We start from the raw sequence: 21418 nt of genomic DNA, 5'->3' as shown, positions 1-21418 counted from the left end.
CAATATTTAGTAGAACCTACTTTTGCTAAAATAACAGCCTCTAGACGCTTCCCATCGCCTCTAATGAGTGTCTGGATTCTGGATGAAGGTATTTTGGACCATTCCTCCTTACAAGGCATTTTGGACCATTCCTCCTTACAAGGCATTTCCAGTTTGAGAAATACAACTTCATATAAAAACAACCTAATATTCAAAAGTTAGCGCCCAACGTGGGGCTCGAACCCACGACCCTGAGATTAAGAGTCTCATGCTCTACCGACTGAGCTAGCCGGGCTGTATCCATGTAGTTAAGCCCCTCCTCCCTTTGTAAACGAGTAACCTCCCCCACCAGAGATTAAAGACAGGAGGAGATAGGAATAACCTTGTCAATGAATGGAGGAACTTGTAATAAAATATAATTATATATAAATATAATTGTATTACCAAATTAACAAATAGTATATTTTCAGTTTATTAAAGTGTGAACATTTTAAGGTTTACTGGAGGTTACAAAATCACTTCCTAATTCAAAAGTGAGCGCCCAACGTGGGGCTCGAACCCACGACCCTGAGATTAAGAGTCTCATGCTCTACCGACTGAGCTAGCCGGGCTGATTGAACTATTTTCAGCCCCTCCATTTTAAACCTGAAACCCTATGCTCGTGACACGCATGTGCTACTTCAGCAACAAAATGCTTTAACTCTGACAAGGTAAGCAACCTTGTCTCTGTGGCGCAATCGGCTAGCGCGTTAGACTGTTAATCTAAAGGTTGGTGGTTCGAGCCCACCCAGGGACGGTCATTTTGATGGATTCATATAACAGTTGTTTTGATGTCAGGAGCTGGTCCTCAGAAATTGTAACTCAAATCAGAATGAACCTCTCCTGAGATTGTAGGAATGTTATCGCACTGTTGTAAGATTCTTTGTAAATATATTGCAAAAAATATCACAATTTTCAACAGTAAATTAGGCACGTTTAGTTTTCCTTGATTCAGCCAGTCGCCCCCCCCCCCCCAATTTTAATTTTTCTTAGAGAGTAAACAAAATGTGGTTGTACTGAGTATCAGAGGGCAGTGCAAATATTGTTTTGGAAGGGGGAAAAAACATGGTATTATGATTTACAATTTCTTTACTTCAAAACAACTGTTATGAATCTAAAATGGTGCTAAAATTATATGAGTCACTAAATGCTGAAGCATTTGCTAAACATCAAAACAATCCGTCCCTGGGTGGGCTCGAACCACCAACCTTTAGATTAACAGTCTAACGCGCTAGCCGATTGCGCCACAGAGACTCGGTGCTTTATCGAAAAGGAGAATGGTTTATATTCTGTAAAAAACCATGAGGAAACAGCAAACATTTTTCAAAACGGTCTGTTTGAGATACAAGTTTCAGGTGGATTTAAGTATTTTTTTTTCTCAAACACAAGCTTTGGCCACAAAGCATACGCATAGCCTACATATATATTTCTTTAAAGGTAAAACTTCACAAAAGAACCAGTCCTCGTTAGTATAGTGGTCAGTATCCCCGCCTGTCACGCGGGAGACCGGGGTTCAATTCCCCGACGGGGAGAATAAGCTTTTTTTTCCCCCTTATAATTCTGGCTATCTTGTTCTGGTGAGATTAGCCTCATTGTATACAAGTATTCCCCGGCGGGGAGGATGCATTTTTTCCCTTATACTTCTGACTGTGAGATAAACCTCATTGTATACGGGTGTTCCAATCTGGCCTTTACCCCTCTATATTTTGGTGTAGAATAACCCGATGTAAAATGAAATTTATTGTAGAATGAGATCACAGACGCCGAGGGTCAGGGTCCCAGCCATTTAGTTTCTGTGGCCCAATTGGCTAGCACGTTTGACTGTTAATCTAAAGCATAGATGTGCAAGAGTGTACAAAACATTAGCCATAGCTGCTCTTTCCATGGCATAGCCTGACCGGCTGAAAGCTATTATCCCTAATTAATGTCACCTGTTAAATCCTCTTCCATCAGTGTAGATGATAGGTTAAATAAGGACTTTTAAGCCCAGAGAGGGTGAGTGGACAAGACAAAATATTTCAATCCTGTAGCCATAAAATCTGGTCGTTTTTACTTGAAAGAATAAAACCATCAATCATGAAATTTGCTGCTGGCACAATTACAGCCAAAGCAGTGCTGCCTCTTGCCTGGCTTGTCGCCTCAGTGAACAGGCACTCCCAAACATCTAGCAAGCTAGCACTAGGAATTGGGGGTGGCAAATTGTGATTTTTGAAATGCCTAACAACCCATACAATCAAAACGTGGCTACGAAGCTCTATTTTCTAACCTGCTGTTTTTTTTCATGTCTCTGAAAATGAAAAAGTTTGACCTTATATTTCAGTCAAAGATGTCAGATGACTGTGAAAAATCCCTCAGGACTTTCCCATACTTCTTGGCAATACAATGTCACATCGATCTTACTCCGATAGGTTGAGGAATACCCATCGCAAAGAGCAAATTGTATTTATTTATTTAACTAGGCAAGTCATTTAAGAAAATTCTTATTTACAATGATGGCCTACCAAAAGGCAAAAGGCCTCATGCGGGGACGGAAGCGGGAATTAAAAATACAAAAACAAATGAAATAGAATTATAGGACAAATCACACATCACAACAAGAGAGATAACACTACATAAAGAGAGACCTAAGACAACAACATAGCATGGCAGCAACACGTCAGCAGCACAAAATAAGGTACAAACATCATTGGGCAAAATAAACATACATTTTGCCGGTTTTACAAAAAGGTCTGTTCTACAGATTTGAACCTTCTTAGCACAGCACTTGCTTTACATTTGCCCTCATCACATCAATATAGTAATGTACAGTATTGGGAGTTTTAGACGTGGGTAACAACTGCCACATTAATGTTTTCAAATAATTTGTTGAAATTGACATTTTTCACATGTACAGCAACAACTGCATATAGCCTTGTGTAACTTTAAGAATTATTATTTTGGTCATGGTATATTTTGTGTCGTTATACCTAGTCTCATTGTCAGTTGTGTGTGTGTGTGTGTTTCTTGTTTTGTGCTTGTCTATATGTGTGCCAATAGGGACAACCAGTAGAACAGGATGTTATTGTGTAGTTGACTCATGCCCAACATTACTTTTGGCTCTAGTGAAACAGATATAGGTCATTTGTTTTTAAGAATAAGTCGAATTTTTTGAACAGTTCAATTCTCATTAGTATAGTGGTCAGTATCCATGCCTGTCACGTGGGAGACTGGGCTTCAATTCCCTGATGGGGAGATATAACTTTTTAATTGTATTTATTTTACCCTAAAACTTCCTGTTTATTTGCTTCAATCACGGAACACAACCAGCACTTAGGAGGCAGGCATCTATTTCCTTAACTTTAGAAAAGCCGGGCCTCGATACATATATTTCCTGAAGTCCACGATCATCTCCTTTGTTTTGTTGACATTGAGTGTGAGGTTATTTTCCTGACACCACACTTCGAGGGCCCTCACCTCCTCCCTGTAGGCCGTCTCGTCGTTGTTGGTAATCAAGCCAACACCACAGTGTCTCCCGACCCCTCCTGTATTTATGCTGCAATAGTTTGTGTCGGGGGGCTAGGGTCAGTCTGTTATATCTGGAGTATTTCTCCTGTCTTATCCGATGTCCTGTGTGAATTTAAGTATGCCATCTCTAATTCTTTCTTTCTCTCTCTCGGAGGACCTGCGCCCTAGGACCATGCCTCAGGACTACCTGGCCTGATGACTCCTTGCTGTCCCCAGTTCACCTGGTCGTGCTGCTGCTCCAGTTTCAATTGTTCTACCTGCGGCTATGGAACCTTGACCTGTTCACCAGACGTGCTACCTGTCCCAGACCTGCTGTTTTCAACTCTCGAGAGACAGCAGGAGCGGTAGAGATACTCTGAATGATCGGCTATGAAAAGCCAACTGACATTTACTCCTGAGGTGCTGACCTGTTGCACCCTCTACAACCACTGTGATTATTATTATTTGACCCTGCTGGTCATCTATGAACATTTGAACATCTTGGCCATGTTCTGTTACAATCTCCACCCGGCACAGGCAGAAGAAGACTGGCCACCTTTCAGAGCCTGGTTCTTCTCTAGGTTTCTTCCTAGAGGTTTCTTCCTAGGTTCCATCCTTTCTATGGAGTTTTTCCTAGCCACCGTGCTTCTACACCTGCATTGCTTGCTGTTTGGGGTTTTAGGCTGGGTTTCTGTATAGCACTTTGTGACATCAGCTGATGTAAGAAGGGCTTTATAAATACATTTGATTGATTGATACCCTCCAAGCTCATTAAGCATGAGGCCCTGGGTCTCAACCCCACCCAGTGCTATTGGGTCGTGGACTTCCCGACGGGCTGCCCCCAGGTGGGGAAGGTAGGAAACAACATCTCCACTTCGCTGATCCTCAACACTGGGTCCCCACAAGGGTGTGTACTCAGCCCCCTCCTGTGTACTCCCTGTTCACCCATGACTGCGTGGCCATGCATGCCTCCAACACGTTTGCAGACAACACAACAGTAGCAGGCTTGATCCCCAACAACGACGAGACAGCCTATGGGGAGGTGAGGGCACTCAGAGTGTGGTGTCAGGAAAACAACCTCTCACTCAACGTCAACAACACAAAGGAGATGATCGTGGACTTTAGGAAACAGCAGAGGTAGCACCCCCCTATCCACATCGATGGGACAGCAGTGGAGAAGGTGGAAAGTTTTAAGTTCCTCTGCGTACACATCAAACAAACTGAAATGGTCCACCCATACAGACAGTGTGGTGAGAAAGGTGCAACAGTGCCTCTTCAACGTCAAGAGGCTGAAAGCAATTTGGCTTGTCACTTAAAACCCTCACAATTTTTTACAGATGCACAATTAATTGTGACCAATAACATTTGATTTGGGTCCCTGATAGAGGTCGACCGACTATGATTTTTCAATGCCTATACCGATTATTGGAGGACCAAAAAAAGCCAATGCATCGGACGATTTTATATATATATATTTGTAATGACAATTACAACAATACTGAATGAACATTTATTTTCACTTAATATATCAATAAAATCAATTTAGTCTCAAATAAATAATGAAACATGTTCAATTTGGTTTAAATAATGCAAAAACAAAGTGTTGGAGAAGAAAGTAAAAGTGCAATATTTGCCATGTAAAAAAGCTAATGTTTAAGTTCCTTGCTCAGAAAATGAGAGTCTTCAATATTCCCAGGTAAGAAATTTTAGGTTGTAGTCATTATAGGAATTATAGCACTATTTCTCGCTATACCATTTGTATTTCATATACCTTTGACTATTGGATGTTCTTATAGGCACTATAGTATTGCCAGCCTAATCTTGGGAGTTGATAGGCTTGAAGTCATAAACAGCGCAATGCTTGAAGCATTGTGAGCTTGTGGTGAGCTTAGAGGGTACTATGGTATTGAAGGCCGAGCTGTAGTCGATGAATAGCATCCTCACGTGCATTCCTCTTGTTCAGGTGGGTGAGGGCACTGTGCATTGCAATGGAAATTGCGTCGTCCTTGGATGTGTCGGGCGATAGGCAAATTGGAGAGGATTGAGTTTGTCGGGAGGTAGGAGGTGATGTAGTCTTTGATTTAGTGTTGTCACGATACAAGAATTTTGACCTCGATACCGATACCAGGTTTAGAATCACAATAGTCAATACCATCATGATACTAAATACCACTCTTATTATTCAATAAGAGTTATTGAGTTATTGAGCTTGTTTAAGCTGATTTCATGCGGCGACAGATGACGAACAATCTCTTCCATTTAGGACTTTTTTTTTTATTTTACTGATTAAAAACATTTGCTGAATAATTTATTTTCTAAACGTCTCTTTAAGAAATGACTGACTTCTTTCGGCCAGGTAGAATGTGGCTGAGGAATCTGACTTTGTGGCTATGGAATCAAGTTGAATAAGGACGGGAGGCAAAGGAAGACGAAGTGAATTCGTTTTTGGTGGCGAGCAAGACAAAGGGAATGAATCAAGTTTTAGGTGACCATCAGCATATTTTGTGTTATGGTATCACAAACAAAGTACTAGGAAAGTGAATTCTGCTGTAAGCTAGCATTGAATGTTAGCCTCCAATTAAAGCTGGAAGCTACCTGCTTTGTTTTAAGTTGTGTAAAAGTGTTCCAGACTATATGGAAATAGTTTTGCAAACGCTAATGAACAGTTTCAACATTTCTACATGCCGTGTTGCATTATTTAAGTGTCAAATTTTGTGCAGCATGAGTGGGACGGTAAAGCAGCCCAGACAGCTCTAACAATGAATGAGTAAGTGGAGCATGCACTTTGCTCATCACTCTATAAAAAGGGCCTGCGCTGATACAGACTTGATTCAAAATCTGTAGTACCGAACCTTGTTTTTTTGTATCGGAAAAGTACCTACATTTCGGTATACAGTGCAACACTACTTTGACTAGCCTCTCCCAGCACTTCCTGATGACGGAAGTGAGTACTATGAGTCGGTAGTCAGTTCAGTTACTTTCCCTTTCTTGGGCACAGGGATGATCTAGAAGCATCTGGGGATAACAGCCTGAGAGATTGAAAATGTCAGAAAACACATATCTAGCTGGTCTGCACATGCTGTGAGGGCGCTGCTAAAGATGCCGTCTGGGCCAGCAGTCTTGCGAGGGTTAACATGTTTGAATGACTCACATACATCCTCCATGGAGACCGTAAGCACGTAGCCCTCGTTGCTCTCAGGGGTTCTCCTCGGCAGCTCAGTCGTTTTCTTTGTCGGCTTTGGGCAAGATGTACACAGCCGTAACGATATTCCCAGAGAACTCTCTCGGAAGGTAAACAGGGCGAAATTCGATGACTAGGTTGGGAGAGCAGAAGCTCACAAATTCCTGAAATGTAGGGTTAGGCAGTGGGATTAGGTTTAAAGTCAGATTTTATGATTTATTGGCTGTGCCAGCTAGTGACCACTCTGCAGAGCTGCCTTTTTAGAACAAGTTTCATGGCGAAAAACGCTAACCTGCATTTCTATAGGTGGACAAAGGCTGTGCTTACACAGTTAGCCAAATTCTGATAATTTTTCCACTAATTGGTCTTTTGGCCAATCACATCAAATCTTTTTCAGAGATGATCTGATTTGTCAAAACACCAATTCGTGAAAAAAAATATCACAATTGGGCTGCCTGTCTAAACGCATCCATATAGACACACACACACACACTATACCAATATTTACATCCTGTACACTCTTCAAAGTTCAAATATCCTAATGTCATCTACATAAAACATTTCGGCACGCTTTCTGACTTCTGTCTTTGATATGTTGTGTAGTGTCTTAACACTTAGTACTTATTTATGTAATAAGAAAGACTCGGAATACAAGCAATTGAACTGGAGCTTCACATTTACTCAAACGAGTTAGTACCAGAATAACATAGAACAACACTGCGCATGACCAAGGGTGCTCCCGCCTTAAAGGGGACATCAGTAATTAACAGAACATAACATTCCTTCTCTTATACAATCAGTTACTTTTACCAAACCACAACTGAAACATTTCCCAGAACTTGTTGTAGTTATTTTGCATCTTTTAATTTGAACTTGAACAGTTCGTTTTTGTTTGTTTGTTTATAAGTCTCGTCTGTCTGGTGGACGGTGCCTTCGTTCTGGGTAGCGCCTCGGATTGTCTGGAGGCTCCTGAACATCCTCAGTGTGTGCTTGTTCCATTATAGCTTCTGCTATAGCAGCACCTTCATCAACACGTTCCCTTCTTTCAGCCTGGGGTCTCTTTACTGCCCCACGGTCCTCTACAGTTCCCTGTGTGTCACTCTCAGGATCTCTCTGTGCCTGTTCTCTCTCGATTGTTGTGCTGTTTTCCGTGGAAAGCATTTGGTTAATGTGACGCCGCCAGATTATGTCTGGGTTCACTAGAACCTGGTAAGTTCTGGGTCCCGTTTGTGTGTGTACGGCCCCTCTTATCCATTTCCCTCCTCTTCTGTAGTCTCGCACCATCACTTCCTGTCCTGTTTGGAGATGGCGCTCCCGACCACCGGAGAGCATCTTGGCTTGTTTGTTCAGCACTTCATTACGCCTGTTTGGCTTCATGATGTCCAGCTGTGTGCGGAGAGGCCTCCCGAACATCAGTGCGGCTGGGCTTTCATTTGTCGTGGCATGTGGGGTGTTTCGGTAGGAGGCCAGGAACTTGGCCAGTTTTGTTTGTAAAGTCCCTTCGTCTCGTTTTGCTGCACAGAGTCCTTGCTTTAGGGTTTGCACAAAGCGTTCTGCCAGCCCATTGGTGGCAGGGTGGTATGGAGCTGAGGTTGAGTGTTTGATTCCATTTACTGTCATGAATCTTGTAAACTCGTCACTTACAAAAGCTTGCGCGTTGTCACTTACCAGCTGCAGTGGCAAACCGAAGCGTGCAAACGTTGTTCTAATATCTATAGCTATAGTAATATCTATAGCTATACTGAACAAAAATATAAATGCATTTTTTTTTTTACTGAGTTACAGTTCAGGATATATATCAGGAAATCAGTCAACATATCAGGAAATCAGTCAACTAAAAAAAAATAATTAGGCCCTAATCTATGAATTTCACATGACTGGGCAGGGGTGCAGCCATGGGTGGGCCTGGAAGGAAATAGGGTGGGCCTGGGAGGAAATAGGGTGGGCCTGGAAGGAAATAGGGTGGGCCTGGAAGGAAATAGGGTGGGCCTGGAAGGAAATAGGGTGGGCCTGGAAGGAAATAGGGTGGGCCTGGAAGGAAATAGGGTGGGCCTGGAAGGAAATAGGGTGGGCCTGGAAGGAAATAGGGAGCCAGGTTCACACAATCAGAATGAGTTTTTCCCCACAAAAAGGCTTTATTACAGACAGAAATAATCTTCAATTTCATCAGTTTTCCGGGTGGTTGGTCTCAGACAATCGCCCAGGTGAAGAAGCAGAATGTGGAGGTCCTGGGCTGGCATGGTTACACGGGGTCTGCGGTTGTGAGGCCAGTTGGTTGTATTCTCTAAAACAATTTTGGATGCAGCTCATGGTAGAGAAATGAACATGAAATTCTCTGGCAACAGCTCTGTTGGACATTCCTGCAGTCAGCATGCCAATCGCACACTCCCTCAAAACTTCAGACACCTGTGGCATTGTGTTGTGTGAAAAAACTGCACATTTTAGAGTGGCCTTTTATTGTCCACAATAAAAGTGCCTGTTTCCTTTTAATCAAAGAGCAATACTTGAAATTGCAATTTTGATAAACAACATGTTATGTTCTGTTAATTACTGATGTCCCCTTTCAGGCGGAGCACCCTTGGTCATGCGCAGTGTTGTTCTATGTTATTCTGGTACTAACTCGTTTGAGTAAATGTGAAGCTCCAGTTCAATTGCTTGTATTCCGAGTCTTTCTTATTACATAAATAAGTACTAAGTGTTAAGACACTACAATGGCGACGAGGATGATTACCTGCAGTGTGCATCACGAATACAGAGGGAGTTCGTAGGAAGAAATGAACATTTTGACCCTGTAGCACAACAGCTAGCAAGCAGTGAAGACGTGGGGAGAGCTGACGAGAACGAGGCGGCAGATCAAAGACCCGTGGAGCCGGAGGTAAAGAGAATGGCTAGCATCGGGAAAATAGATGTGTTTGATGACACGCAAGAAAACTGGGCAACTTACATTGAACGACTGGAACAGTACTTCATTGCAAACGACATTGCTGATAACAAAGGAGTACCAGCGCTGTTGAGTTTAATTGGCCCCAAAACATACAGTTTGCTAAGAGATCTGACTGCCCCTGTGAAGCCCTCAAATAAAACATTCACAGAGATTGTGGAGATATTGCAAAATCACCTATCACCTAAACCACTCCTCATCGCGGAACGTTTTCGTTTCCACAAGAGAGACCACAATGAGGGGGAGGGTGTTAGCACATATGTAGCAGTGTTGAAGAAACTGTCTGAACATTGCCAGTTTGGAGAGAACCTAAATGACACATTAAGGGATAGATTTGTTTGTGGACTGAAACATGAACACATTCAAAAACGTTTGCTCACAGAATCAGAGCTCACGTTTGCAAAGGCTGTTGAAATTGCTGTGGCTATGGAAATCGAGACTAAAGATGCATTTGAGTTGCAAAGTAAAAGAAGTACTGACCTGTCACAAATTTCCCTGCACAAGTTTTCACGCAGTCGACAGCGCCCCGTGTGGCCGAAAAATGCAACAGGTGTGACAGAGATGGTCACAGAGCAGAGGACTGCCGTTTCAAAGACAAAATTTGTCACAAATGCAGTAGAAGGGGGCACATTCAAAGAGCATGCAAAGCAAAATTCAGTCACAACAGGAAAACTGAGAAAATTAAAGGGTCTGTGAATGCACTAGCAGAGAACAGTGGCAGTGATTCAGATGAACGATTAATTGGTACAAAAGAGTTAAACACAGTGACTTCTCCCAGCAGTAGCATAATATGGGTGACACCAGATATCGAAGGCAAACCCCTCAAAATGGAGCCGGACACAGGATCTGCAGTGTCTATAATTTCCACTACCGTCTACAATGAGCACTTTAAGGCTATCAAGCTGAAGAACACAAATGTGTTGCTGAAGACCTACTCAGGAGAGAGATTGAGCCCAATGGGGGCGTTGCAGGTCAGAGTGCATTATGGGGGGCAAACACAGCAGTTACAGCTGTATGTGGTGCCTGGAACTGGCCCCCCATTATTTGGCAGGGAATGGCTTTCAAAAATAAAGCTGAACTGGTGTGACTTGAAAATGCTCAACACGTTCCAGTCCAAAGAGAATGGTACAGACCAAACACTGGAACACTTGCAGAAGAAATACACCACAGTTTTCAGTGATCAGATGGGAACAGTAAAAGGCTTCACAGCAAAACTTGTACTAAGAGATGATGCAACCCCCAAATTCTGAAAAGCCAGATCTGTTCCATACTCCCTGAGACCAAAGGTGGAAGCGGAAATCGATCGCTTGCAGGATACAGGGATCCTGACGAAAGTGGACAGAAGCAAATGGGCCACACCCATAGTTCCTATTGTGAAGAAAGACGGGTCTGTTAGAATGTGTGGGGACTTCAAGGTAACTGTGAATTCAATGTTGCATGTGGACCAATACCCCCTACCACGCCTGGATGACATCTTTGCTGCACTAGCTGGTGGGAAACACTTCAGTAAAATCGATCTGAAACAGGCTTACCTGCAGCTACCGGTTGAAGAGAGTTCCAAACAGTACCTGACAATAAACACACACAAAGGTCTATACAGGTATAACCGCCTGGTTTTTGGCATTGCATCAGCCCCAGCCATTTAGCAACGAACTATTGACCAGATTTTGCAAGGAATCCCAGGAACCCAGTGTATCCTGGATGACATGATCATAACAGGACGCACCGACAAAGAGCACCTGGCTAACCTGGAAGAGGTCCTGAAAAGACTGAAAGAGTATGGTCTACAGGCAAACTTAAAGAAGTGTGAGTTCTTCAAAGACAAGATTGTCTTCTGTGGACATGAGATTGACTGTAATGGATTGCACAAAAACACAGGACAAAATCGAGGCAGTGGTACAGGCACCACGACCACAAAATATCACAGAAGTGAGATCTTTCACGGGACTGACAATTACTACAGAAGATTCCTCCCAAATCTTTCAGCAGTACTCCAGCCTCTAAATCAGCTCCTGGAAAAGAATAGGACATGGCGGTGGACAGAACAGTGTTATAAGCTAAATATTTACCAGTCGATGTGCAAGGGAAAAAGTTAACAGATTGTGAAATGGCAGATCGAGTATGTTCCTCCAGGCTCTGCACTCTGGTCCCCGGGCACGCAAAGCTCCACTGTTGATTAGGCCTAGGCCTACATTTTTAGACAAGACAATTATTATACCTGGGCTACAACAACACATTGCAATGAGGAATGTATTATTGTTATCAAGTGAGTGAACAATTATTGTCTATAGGTTGTAAAACTGCAATGATGTAGGCTAATTTGAATAACCTCTCAAATGTGTTTTGTTTCAAGCTGAACTAACTGCATTGGCCTACAACCTAGGCCTGATTATGCAATCATTTGGATCAGTTTGGGTCTATTCTCAACAGTTTAGAAGGTTTGAAAGACAACTCATAATAATGTATTTTGTCAGGATGTAGCCCAGGGTTAAGATTGGCCTATAAGAAAATGTTGCCTTCTCCTTTCCTACTCCCTGACCGTTCTTAATTCTTTAGCCTATTTTACATTCAGCAAGCGTGCATATCTCGTGCAATATGCTATGTGTAGGCTAAAGAAATAAAATGAAATAAGTGACCAACAAGCTTTTGTAGTCTGGCTTTTCCTGGGACTCCACAAGATTTAAGAGGGAAAGCCGTGGCATGGAAGAGGCCAGGTGCGTAATTGCGCAACAGAACAATGACAGACAGGATCGAGAGGTAACCTATAGCTTAAATTAGAAGTGTATTCATATTAGCCCATAATTCACAAGCTCAATGTTAGCACAGTGATATAAAAGTGCATTTATCAGATAACGAAATCATAGGTAGCCTGAACACTTTGTGCGCTCGCGCTGAGTGCGCTTCCTCCCAGTCCCATGATACCAGCTCTAAAAGCCATACAGCTACCCTATTGTTTCAGTTTTTTAGGGACAAGAACTGTATCCTACCTAGGCTACAACAACACAATGTAATGAAGAATGTTATTATTGTTTTCAGTTGAGTAGCCTACAAAACTCGAATCAAGGCTGTAAACCTCAGTAAATAGCCTATCTAAAAAGCCTGGCGTATTAAATATATATTAATTTAGAAATAACTGCATCCTGCCTGCCTGATTGGGCAACCATTTAGTTTTTTTTTTTATTCTGCAGTTTAGCCTACAAGGTCCTGACACGTTAGCTGGCCAGTAATATGTTGTAATTTCTCAGGATGTACAGGCATGCATGGATTTCTGGTGGCGCGCATATGAATTATGATAATGCGAGAGCATGGAGAAAGTTGTATCTATTCATTATTACCATCAGACTCACTCCTTGAATGCCCTACTCCTTGAAGTTTTCAGTTGTCTAAATCAGCACTATTTTGCTCAACATATATATATATATTTTACCTTTTTAGTGTGTGTATGTACTCTACTCTATTTATACTTTTCAACAGTAAACGTTTTTAAAAAGGAGGATGTCATGCCCATCACTTTTAGCTCTATGGAAAGGAAACTTCTTATATTTTCATACAATATATATTATATTCTTATACTTATTATGTAACTTCTTATAAATTGCCAGGTCCTCGTTAGTATAGTGGTCAGTATCCCCGCCTGTCACGCGGGAGACCGGGGTTCAATTCCCCGACGGGGAGGAAACTTTTTGAAAATTCTGTTCGAGAGATTAACCCCCATTTTATTTTAATTTTATTTATTTCACCTTTACTACTTTCACCAGGTAGGCTAGTTGAAAACAAGTTCTCATTTACAACTGCGACCTGGCCAAGATAAAGCATAGCAGTGTGAACAGACAGCAACACAGAGTTACACATGGAGTAAACAAGTAATTCATATCTTGACTTCAACCCCGTTCTATTTTGAGATTCTATACTTCGTCTGCCTGGTGGCCGACCTGTCGACACTGTGCCCCTTTTTAACGATAACGATAAACGAAAAGAAAAAAAGTCACATCCCTAGTTTTAATATTGTAAATCTTAAAAAATATATAATTGTCTCGAAGGACCATATAATTTGTGAATATTAATCCAACTAGGACCATACAATTTATAAATATGAAGCCAACTAGGACCATATAAATTAAATGTGAATCTGGTTCAAAGGACCATGCAATGTATACATATTAATCTGTCTCAAGGGAACATATAATGTTAGTGTTTATAGATATGAATCCGCCCCGAAGGACCATACCAGCAAAAATGTCAACGCAACATGCAAAAATGTCAAATATTTATCAAACTGGTCTGAGATCACACTGTTGGAGAGATTACCGCCCACTGCTGTCGTAATTGTAGTACTGGCCTGAAGAGACCGAGACCGTGAAGTCAAGATCTGAATGGCCTCTTAGTGTGAAGCGTATCTCACAGACAGACATATACACAATATAATATAATAATATACACAATAAAAAGTATTCCTCCCCGTCGGGGAATTGAACCCCGGTCTCCCGCGTGACAGGCGGGGATACTGACCACTATACTAACGAGGACTGAAAACTCTGATTAAATCCAATCATTATGTATTGAGAATACAGTATTTGGACCTGACACATAACGCCCATGAACATTTTATGTTTTGCCATTGGTATTCCATAGTACTGAGCGATTAATGCTTTTTGTGGTCGGTTCGGTTTCGGTTAGATGATGAAAAAATAATCACGGTTTTTGATATTCAATTCACTATGCATTATATGGGTTGAATGCTGTAACAACACGAATAAAACAACTAATAAAAGTCATTCAATGGTATTGACTGGTTATCACTTATTAACCATCAGTTATTCACATTACTTTAATAAAATCTTTGTTTTATTTGATGACTTTATTATTTCATTTCAAGTCATCTCATCTCTATAGAGCTGCTGCCTACGTTGTCTGCCAAAATCACTATTTTTGTAGATCTTCAACGTAAACAATTCATACTTTATTGAATTTACAATCACTTAAATCATGTATTTTCAGGCTCGCAAAGTAACTGCTTTCGAAATCTCTCTTGGTCGCTGTTTGTCTGCCCTGCGGACTGTACAAGATTAAGCAGGCACGCAACGGATTATTGTCATTGTAGTTAATTACCACGTTTTCTGAGCAAAACCATGTACATTGGCCTGTTGGAAACTACAACTCCCTGATTTATCTCTACAGAAACTGCAAATCGATCAAACAGAAAACAAATGAACGAAATGCAATTCAAATAACTGAACCGAAGTAAATATATATGTTTATTTATTTTTGTATATTTTGTATAATAAAACATTTAAAAAACTGAATTTCAGTAAAACGCTAAACGCTAGTATTCCATAAGCTTGTCGAAGGGAGTGCACCCTCTCTAATGTATCTCTGAATCGCTGGAAGGCAGTCTCACTGTCCACCAGCACATCACACGCACAGAGGCCAGCCACAAAGCCACACAGTATGCATTGAGACAGAGGAGGAGAGAGAGCAGTTGATCTTTCCTATAATCTAAAACTAATATGGTGTGAGAGCAATCTTGAAATTACAAAAACGAACAAAAATTATATATTTATTCGTGTATGTATAGAAATAAATAATATAATTCAAAACCTACTTCTGAGAGCATTATTTAGACACAAACAAAATTATAGCTGTGGATAAAGCGTTCCATTTCATAATTGCATGCCATAACTTGCTCTCCTGCAATACTTGAACGCTTAAGAACTGTGTATGACAACGGGTATTAATTTCGGACAAAAAACTGTTTCCGCCCGGTCTCGAACCGGGGACCTTTCGCGTGTTAGGCGAACGTGATAACCACTACACTACGGAAACTAGATGCAAGCTGTTGCTGTCTATATAGTTTTATCCTGGAAACTAATCCTACACTCACTCCAACTCTGAAATTCTGTTTCTTACCTGGCAGATGGACTACATGTACTGTATGTACCGAGTTAGGTGGAATCCCTGCGCTACGTTATAGTTGTATTATATTATTATCAGTGGTACCTGGTGTAGTATGATCTAAAATAAAGGCGCGCGACAACGAGGTTCTAGCTCCAGCCTGTTTATTAACCGAACCCTCGCATGTCCTACATAGGTACGGATACCCCCAAGGGATAACCTACTACACCTGGCAGACGGGTAACATGTCCTGGAGGTACTGTGTCCTGGATCAGGTGATTGTCCTGCAGGTCTACAGAGACTAACTTCAGATTCAGGTTATTCCAGTTGGCGGTGTTGTGGATCAGGTAGGCATTGACGTACTGCCGCTGCTCGTCATATAGAGGTCACAACAGGCTCACTCTTTGGGTGACATTTTGTGTAGTGGTTGAAAAACAAGTTTTAATGACTCCAACCTAAGTGTATGTGAACTTCCGACTTCAACTGTACATCTCGTTCTATCTGCATGAACAGTATTCTCTTGAAATTGGAGTCCTCGAGATTTCCAGCCATAGCCTACCTAGGCTATGTGCCTATGATCGAAATCAACACAGGTAGGCTGCAATTGTTTTCAAATATGTAGCCTATTTGATGAATAAACATTAGCTTACAGCTCCACTACACGTAAACTAGTCTACTTAGCATAGGGAAGATCATAACAATTCCTCTAATTCCTTTTCTACAAAGACCCACACAATTTTCCCGCTCATTTTACCAGCATTGCTCGGTGTAGAAGCGAACAGACTTGCTTTCTAGTTTGACACGCTATGACGCCATAGACACCTGCTGTCACACCCTGATCTGTCTCACCTGTCTTTCACCCTGATCTGTCTCAACCTGTCTGATTGTCTCCTTCACCCATCTTCCCCATTATCCCCTGTGTATTTATACCTGTGCTCTCTGTTTGTCTGTTGCCAGTTCATCTTGTTTGTTCAAGTCAACCAGCGTTTTGTGTCTCAGCTCCTGCTTTTTCCAGTCTCTCTTTTCTCGCCCTCCTGGTTTTGACCCTTGCCTGTCCTGACTCCGAGCCCGCCTGTCTGACCACACTGCCGACCTGTACCTTTGCCCTCTGAACAGGGAGTACAGGAGAGGGCTCAGAACGCACCCTTGTGGGGCCCCAGTGTTGAGGATCAGCGGGGTGGAGATGTTGTTACCTACCCTCACCACCCGGGGCCGGCACGTCAGGAAGTCCAGTACCCAGTTGCACAGGGTGGGGTCGAGACCCTGGGTCTCGAGCTCGATGACGAGTTTGGAGGGTACTATGGTGTTAAATGCTGAGCTGTAGTCGATGAACAGCATTCTCACATAGGTATTCCTCTTGTCCAGATGGGTTAGGGCAGTGTGCAGTGTGATTTCGGTTGCGTCGTCTGTGGACCTATTGGGCCGGTAAGCAAATTGGAGTGGGTCTAGGGTGTCGGGTAGGGTGGAGGTGATATGGTCCTTGACTAGTCTATCAAAGCACTTCATGATGACGGAGTGAGTGCTACGGGGCGGTAGTCGTTAAGCTCAGTTACCTTAGCTTTCTTGGGAACAGGAACAATGGTGGCCCTCTTGAAGCATGTGGGAACAGCAGACTGGGATAAGGATTGATTGAATATGTCCATAAACACACCAGCTAGCTGGTCTGCGCAAGCTCTGAGGACGCGGCTGGGGATGCCGTCTGGGCCTGCAGCCTTGCGAGGGTCAACACATTTAAATGTTTTACTCACATCGGCTGCAGTGAAGGAGAGTCCACAGGTTTTGGTACCGGGCCGTGCCAGTGGCACTGTATTGTCCACAAAGCGAGCAAAGAAGTTGTCTAGTCTGTCTGGGAGCAAGGCATCGTGGTCCGCGACGGGCTGGTTTTCTTTTTGTAATCCGTTGTTGACTGTAGACCCTGCCACATAACTCTTGTGTCTGAGCTGTTGAATTGCGACTCTACTTTGTCTCTATACTGAAGCTTAGCTTGTTTGATTGCCTTGCGGAGGGAATAGCTACACTGTTTGTATTCGGTCATGTTTCCGGTCACCTGTAAATGTTTTTGAATGGCCTACTCAAAGTCCAAACCTAAACTCGATTGAGATGTTGTGGCAGCACCTGAAATTAGCAGTTCATGCTTGAAACCCTCATGTTGCTGCGTTAAAGCAGTTCTGCATGGAAGAGTGGGACAAAATTCTTCCACAGTGATGTGAGAGACTGATAAACAACTACAGGAAGTGTTTGGTTGCAGTCATTGCAGCTGAAGGCAGCTCAACCAATTATTGTGTAATTTAATATTTATACATTTTTTTAACCTTTTATTTAACAAGGCAAGTCAGTTAAGAACAAATTCTTATTTACAATGACGGCCTACTTGTAAATCCCTCCCCTAACCCGAACGACGTTGGGCCAATTGTGCGCTGCCCTCCACTAATGTTGTTGTTTAAGGGAACAATTACTTTTTCACACAGGGGTTTTGGGTGTTGCATAACTTTGTTTTATAAAGTAAATGAAATAATTATCAAAATGTTGCGATTTGTTCACTCAGATTAATTTGATCTAATATTAGGTTTTGGTTGAATATATACAAACATTCAGTGTCAAAAATATGTAAAAATAGAGAAAATCAGAAAGGGGCATATACTTCTTCACGGCACCGTATAGGGAATAGGATGCCATTCTGGACACAGCCCTCCACTCTCGTCTCCCTGTCTGCTTTTTGTTTATTATCTGGCTTAGCAGAGAGGGTTTGAGCACTTGACTAGAAGGACCATTGTCCTTACAAATGACTGAGGATGCTGCTCATGTTCTGGGAGTCACAGTGCCATCACAAGAATATGGTTTCCCAGACACAGATTAAGCCTAGTCTTGGTCTAAGAAGGACTTTCAATAAAGACTAGGTTAAATCTGTATGGGAATCCGTCCATAGGAGTAGCTCCTCAACCCTCTGAGTCCTTCTGCCTGTACAGCCTAACTATACTTCAGACACTTCTATAACAACCTAAACTAACTATAACATGTTCAACTTGTACACAGTGACCCTGCGACGGCGTCTGCACTTTGAGTTTGTCACGTTCCGAGAGCCCATGGAACCAATCCCGCCCTGACGTCCTACGTCTCCCAATTCACAGGGACCAACAGCATCAACATTTGAGCGTGAGGAGTGGAGGGTTATATTTACATGAATGGTGATGTAAAGCAGGCATCAATTTATTGGTGTTTTAACATATTTTGCAGTATGTCCTATGTTTTGGGGATTGCCCTCACTTTTTTTTATTTTTTATATATAGCTTAAAGATGATGATGATGACCAATATAAAATGCTACTGTCTGTCTGTGGGGTCATTTACATATCTCTATTTTTTTTATCCCTTCATTCAAAACCCCCCAAAATACAGTCCATTGATTCCTCACTCCATTTGTTTGTATTTCATATTCAAGAGCTTCGTGCTCTACAACAGTTGTATTTTTTCATTGTGAACGAAAGACTGTTCAACGATGTGAATCATGAATTAAAAAGTGTGTTTGCCGTGAAGAGACTGCTTTTAACACGCAAATCAACAAAAGTTTCACTTGAATGAGAATTTTATTTAGAGGATAACTGAATATAACTGCAATACCCTAACAAATACGACAATAATTGTTAGATATATTACTATAAGAGTTGATATTTACAGTAGAGCATTACAGAGTGCCATAAATGTGGGATTACATTATGTGGAATCCCCTCTGCATTCCAACGGAGTATACTTTTCTGCTTATGGTACAATATATTGTAATATTCATGAGGTTTAAATGTTAACAAATTACAGGTCTGCAACACATGAGAATGTAGCGTTTGAAGTACACAGACAGGCGGGTGGAGGGAGGTTGATCGTCCGACTTCAGTGGAGGCTGGTGCCACTTTAAATCGGAGAACAGGCTCCTTGTAACGGCTGGAGTTAAAATGAGCCCGTTCTTCGATTTCTCCCTCCACCAGCCTCCACTGTCCGACTGTGATTCCGTCCCTGTCTACTCCGCTAGCTTCAAGTAGTGTTCCAGTGAGCCGTGGCTGGGGTCTAGGCTGTGTCCATACCCGGGGCTGCAGGGCAGGCGGGGGTCAGCGCTCTGAACGAGGGTCATCTTACAGGTCAGAGTGTCCACCCGAACCTCGCACCACCCTGGGAAGTCCACCGGGTGATGCACCCTGTACAGAGAGAGAGAGAGAGAGAGAAGGGTTGTTGAGCTGGTAGTCTAAATGTTTTCAATGGCTTGCTTTACATATATGCTTTCTCTGAAAGCATGATGATGACAATATAGATAATATAGATAATGTAATACAACTCTAAGCATTTCAGAGCCTGGGGGAATATATTCCTTGCATTTATTTTCAAATGAAAAACCATAATTATCAGATCTTTAGAGAATAAAAATAAAAATTCCCTTTCAAGGACCTCTGCGCCTGGATACAATTTTCATGGCTGTATTGCATTGCAAGCTTCTCCCAACCATGGCAATCAGGTTCCTATTCCCACCGCTGCAAATCTAAATACAACGACCCAGAAAGGCACATTGATCACAGGTGCGTAGTGTACTTACGTCTCGCAGCAGCCGACGCCGACAGGATGCAGACAGGTACACTGCAGACAGCCGTCCTCCATCCAGGACTCCCCCAGAGAGAAGTGTCTCCCCTCGTACACACACAGCGCTAGGGTAGAGAGAGACCCCCCACCAAAGGTGTTACCCCAATCATACATAAACCAAGCCTCATTTATCCACAAAACTTCAACTTCAATTTATAAATCACACCTTTAACATTAACTAAAGTAATTTAGTACCAAAAGCAGTCTTCCTGGGCTTGGACGTGTTGACGATGGACTTTCATTTAAGAAGAGCAAACCTGAATGATACCCTGAATCACGGGGTAATAAAAATCTACTCTGAACTTAAAATCCATTCAACAGGCCCAATGCCTTCAGATTAACGCTAAACACCCTATCCTAGAGCATGGCTTTGCTTACCTTTGGAGTTGAAGTGGCACTGCATAGGAGCCGCAAGGCAGGTGGTCCAGAGCAGTGTCCCAGCCAGGAAGGTCAGTGGCCAGTTTCTCCCAACAATGGAGTCCATCGTCACCATGTTCTTCATGTTCTCGTTTTGTAGTTCTAGATCTAGTTCTCAGAGTTTTCCGATTCCTCTCTTCCACCTCAATTTATACCCCAACATCTTTACGACCGCAGCGTAAAGGGTGGAGGTGGGGTTAGTTAGCTCCATCACGAGGACCGACCAGGGTCGAGGCAGGTTTGTGGGGCAACAGGGTTGGGCTTGGGGGTCTGTGTCTTGGCATCGCCTTGGCAATCTGGAGATCAGCACCTCTTCGCTCCAGTGGGCATGACCTCTAAAATGATAGAAACACGGACACATCCTAAAATGACTAAGACTTGGAGGCTAAGAGAGAGGTGAGAGGAAGGAGGGAAGTGAGAGAGAGGTAGAAAGGAGAGCGGAAGGGGAGGCCTGTGGAGAACCAGTAATAGAGAGAGGAATAAATGGCTGACATGATTTAACTCCATTGATTCAAATCTGTGTTCATCCACATAAGATTTCCCTATTGGGATTGAAGTTAAATATCTTCATTACTACCTTACTAAGGATTACAGCTGAGGAGGAAAGTACCAGTTAGTGACTAGCTGCGTTACCTTTCACTACCAGATGTGTTACTATGTGGTTACTAAGACGCTCTTACATGCAAACACAGATGCATAATACTGCAAGATGAAGTCAGCGACCTACTGCCTCCACTGACCCCAGTCTACCTCATTTGGATGAGCTCATGTGTATGATGTCATGGCGTGCAGCCGTGTCTCCAATCTGTGACCTCATGCGGGCCCTGTCCAGCAGCGGTTAGTCAATCGCCCACCCCAGAGGAGCAG

General features: G+C 42.6%; 1 protein-coding gene and 8 non-coding genes across 9 annotated transcripts; 3 read left to right on the top strand and 6 right to left on the bottom strand.

The window, feature by feature from the left end:
* Nucleotides 1-201: 201 nt before the first annotated feature.
* On the bottom strand, nt 202-274 carry trnak-cuu (transfer RNA lysine (anticodon CUU)). The gene has a single exon. It is a non-coding gene; the product is annotated as a tRNA-Lys (tRNA).
* Nucleotides 275-517: 243 nt separating this feature from the next.
* trnak-cuu (transfer RNA lysine (anticodon CUU)) lies at nt 518-590 on the bottom strand. The gene has a single exon. It is a non-coding gene; the product is annotated as a tRNA-Lys (tRNA).
* Nucleotides 591-701: 111 nt separating this feature from the next.
* trnan-guu (transfer RNA asparagine (anticodon GUU)) lies at nt 702-775 on the top strand. The gene has a single exon. It is a non-coding gene; the product is annotated as a tRNA-Asn (tRNA).
* A 423-nt stretch (nt 776-1198) lies between these two features.
* trnan-guu (transfer RNA asparagine (anticodon GUU)) lies at nt 1199-1272 on the bottom strand. The gene has a single exon. It is a non-coding gene; the product is annotated as a tRNA-Asn (tRNA).
* A 206-nt stretch (nt 1273-1478) lies between these two features.
* On the top strand, nt 1479-1550 carry trnad-guc (transfer RNA aspartic acid (anticodon GUC)). Its single transcript has one exon. It is a non-coding gene; the product is annotated as a tRNA-Asp (tRNA).
* An 11676-nt stretch (nt 1551-13226) lies between these two features.
* Nucleotides 13227-13298, top strand: trnad-guc (transfer RNA aspartic acid (anticodon GUC)). Its single transcript has one exon. It is a non-coding gene; the product is annotated as a tRNA-Asp (tRNA).
* A 779-nt stretch (nt 13299-14077) lies between these two features.
* trnad-guc (transfer RNA aspartic acid (anticodon GUC)) lies at nt 14078-14149 on the bottom strand. Its single transcript has one exon. It is a non-coding gene; the product is annotated as a tRNA-Asp (tRNA).
* Nucleotides 14150-15373: 1224 nt separating this feature from the next.
* trnav-aac (transfer RNA valine (anticodon AAC)) lies at nt 15374-15446 on the bottom strand. The gene has a single exon. It is a non-coding gene; the product is annotated as a tRNA-Val (tRNA).
* A 3644-nt stretch (nt 15447-19090) lies between these two features.
* On the bottom strand, nt 19091-20814 carry LOC118392110 (prostate-associated microseminoprotein-like). The gene is made up of 3 exons (XM_035783754.2): nt 20513-20814; nt 20091-20199; nt 19091-19698 (listed from the first exon to the last, which is right to left on the bottom strand). The coding sequence occupies exons 1-3, from the start codon at nt 20634-20636 to the stop codon at nt 19524-19526; spliced, it is 408 nt and encodes a 135-aa protein (XP_035639647.1). The 5' UTR covers nt 20637-20814; the 3' UTR covers nt 19091-19523.
* Nucleotides 20815-21418: the final 604 nt, after the last annotated feature.

Source organism: Oncorhynchus keta, chromosome 13 (genome assembly GCF_023373465.1).
Source record: "Oncorhynchus keta strain PuntledgeMale-10-30-2019 chromosome 13, Oket_V2, whole genome shotgun sequence".
Classification (NCBI taxonomy): Eukaryota; Metazoa; Chordata; class Actinopteri; order Salmoniformes; family Salmonidae; genus Oncorhynchus; species Oncorhynchus keta.
The sequence above is the reverse complement of the archived record's forward strand: the minus strand, read 5'-3'. Positions and strand labels throughout refer to the sequence as shown.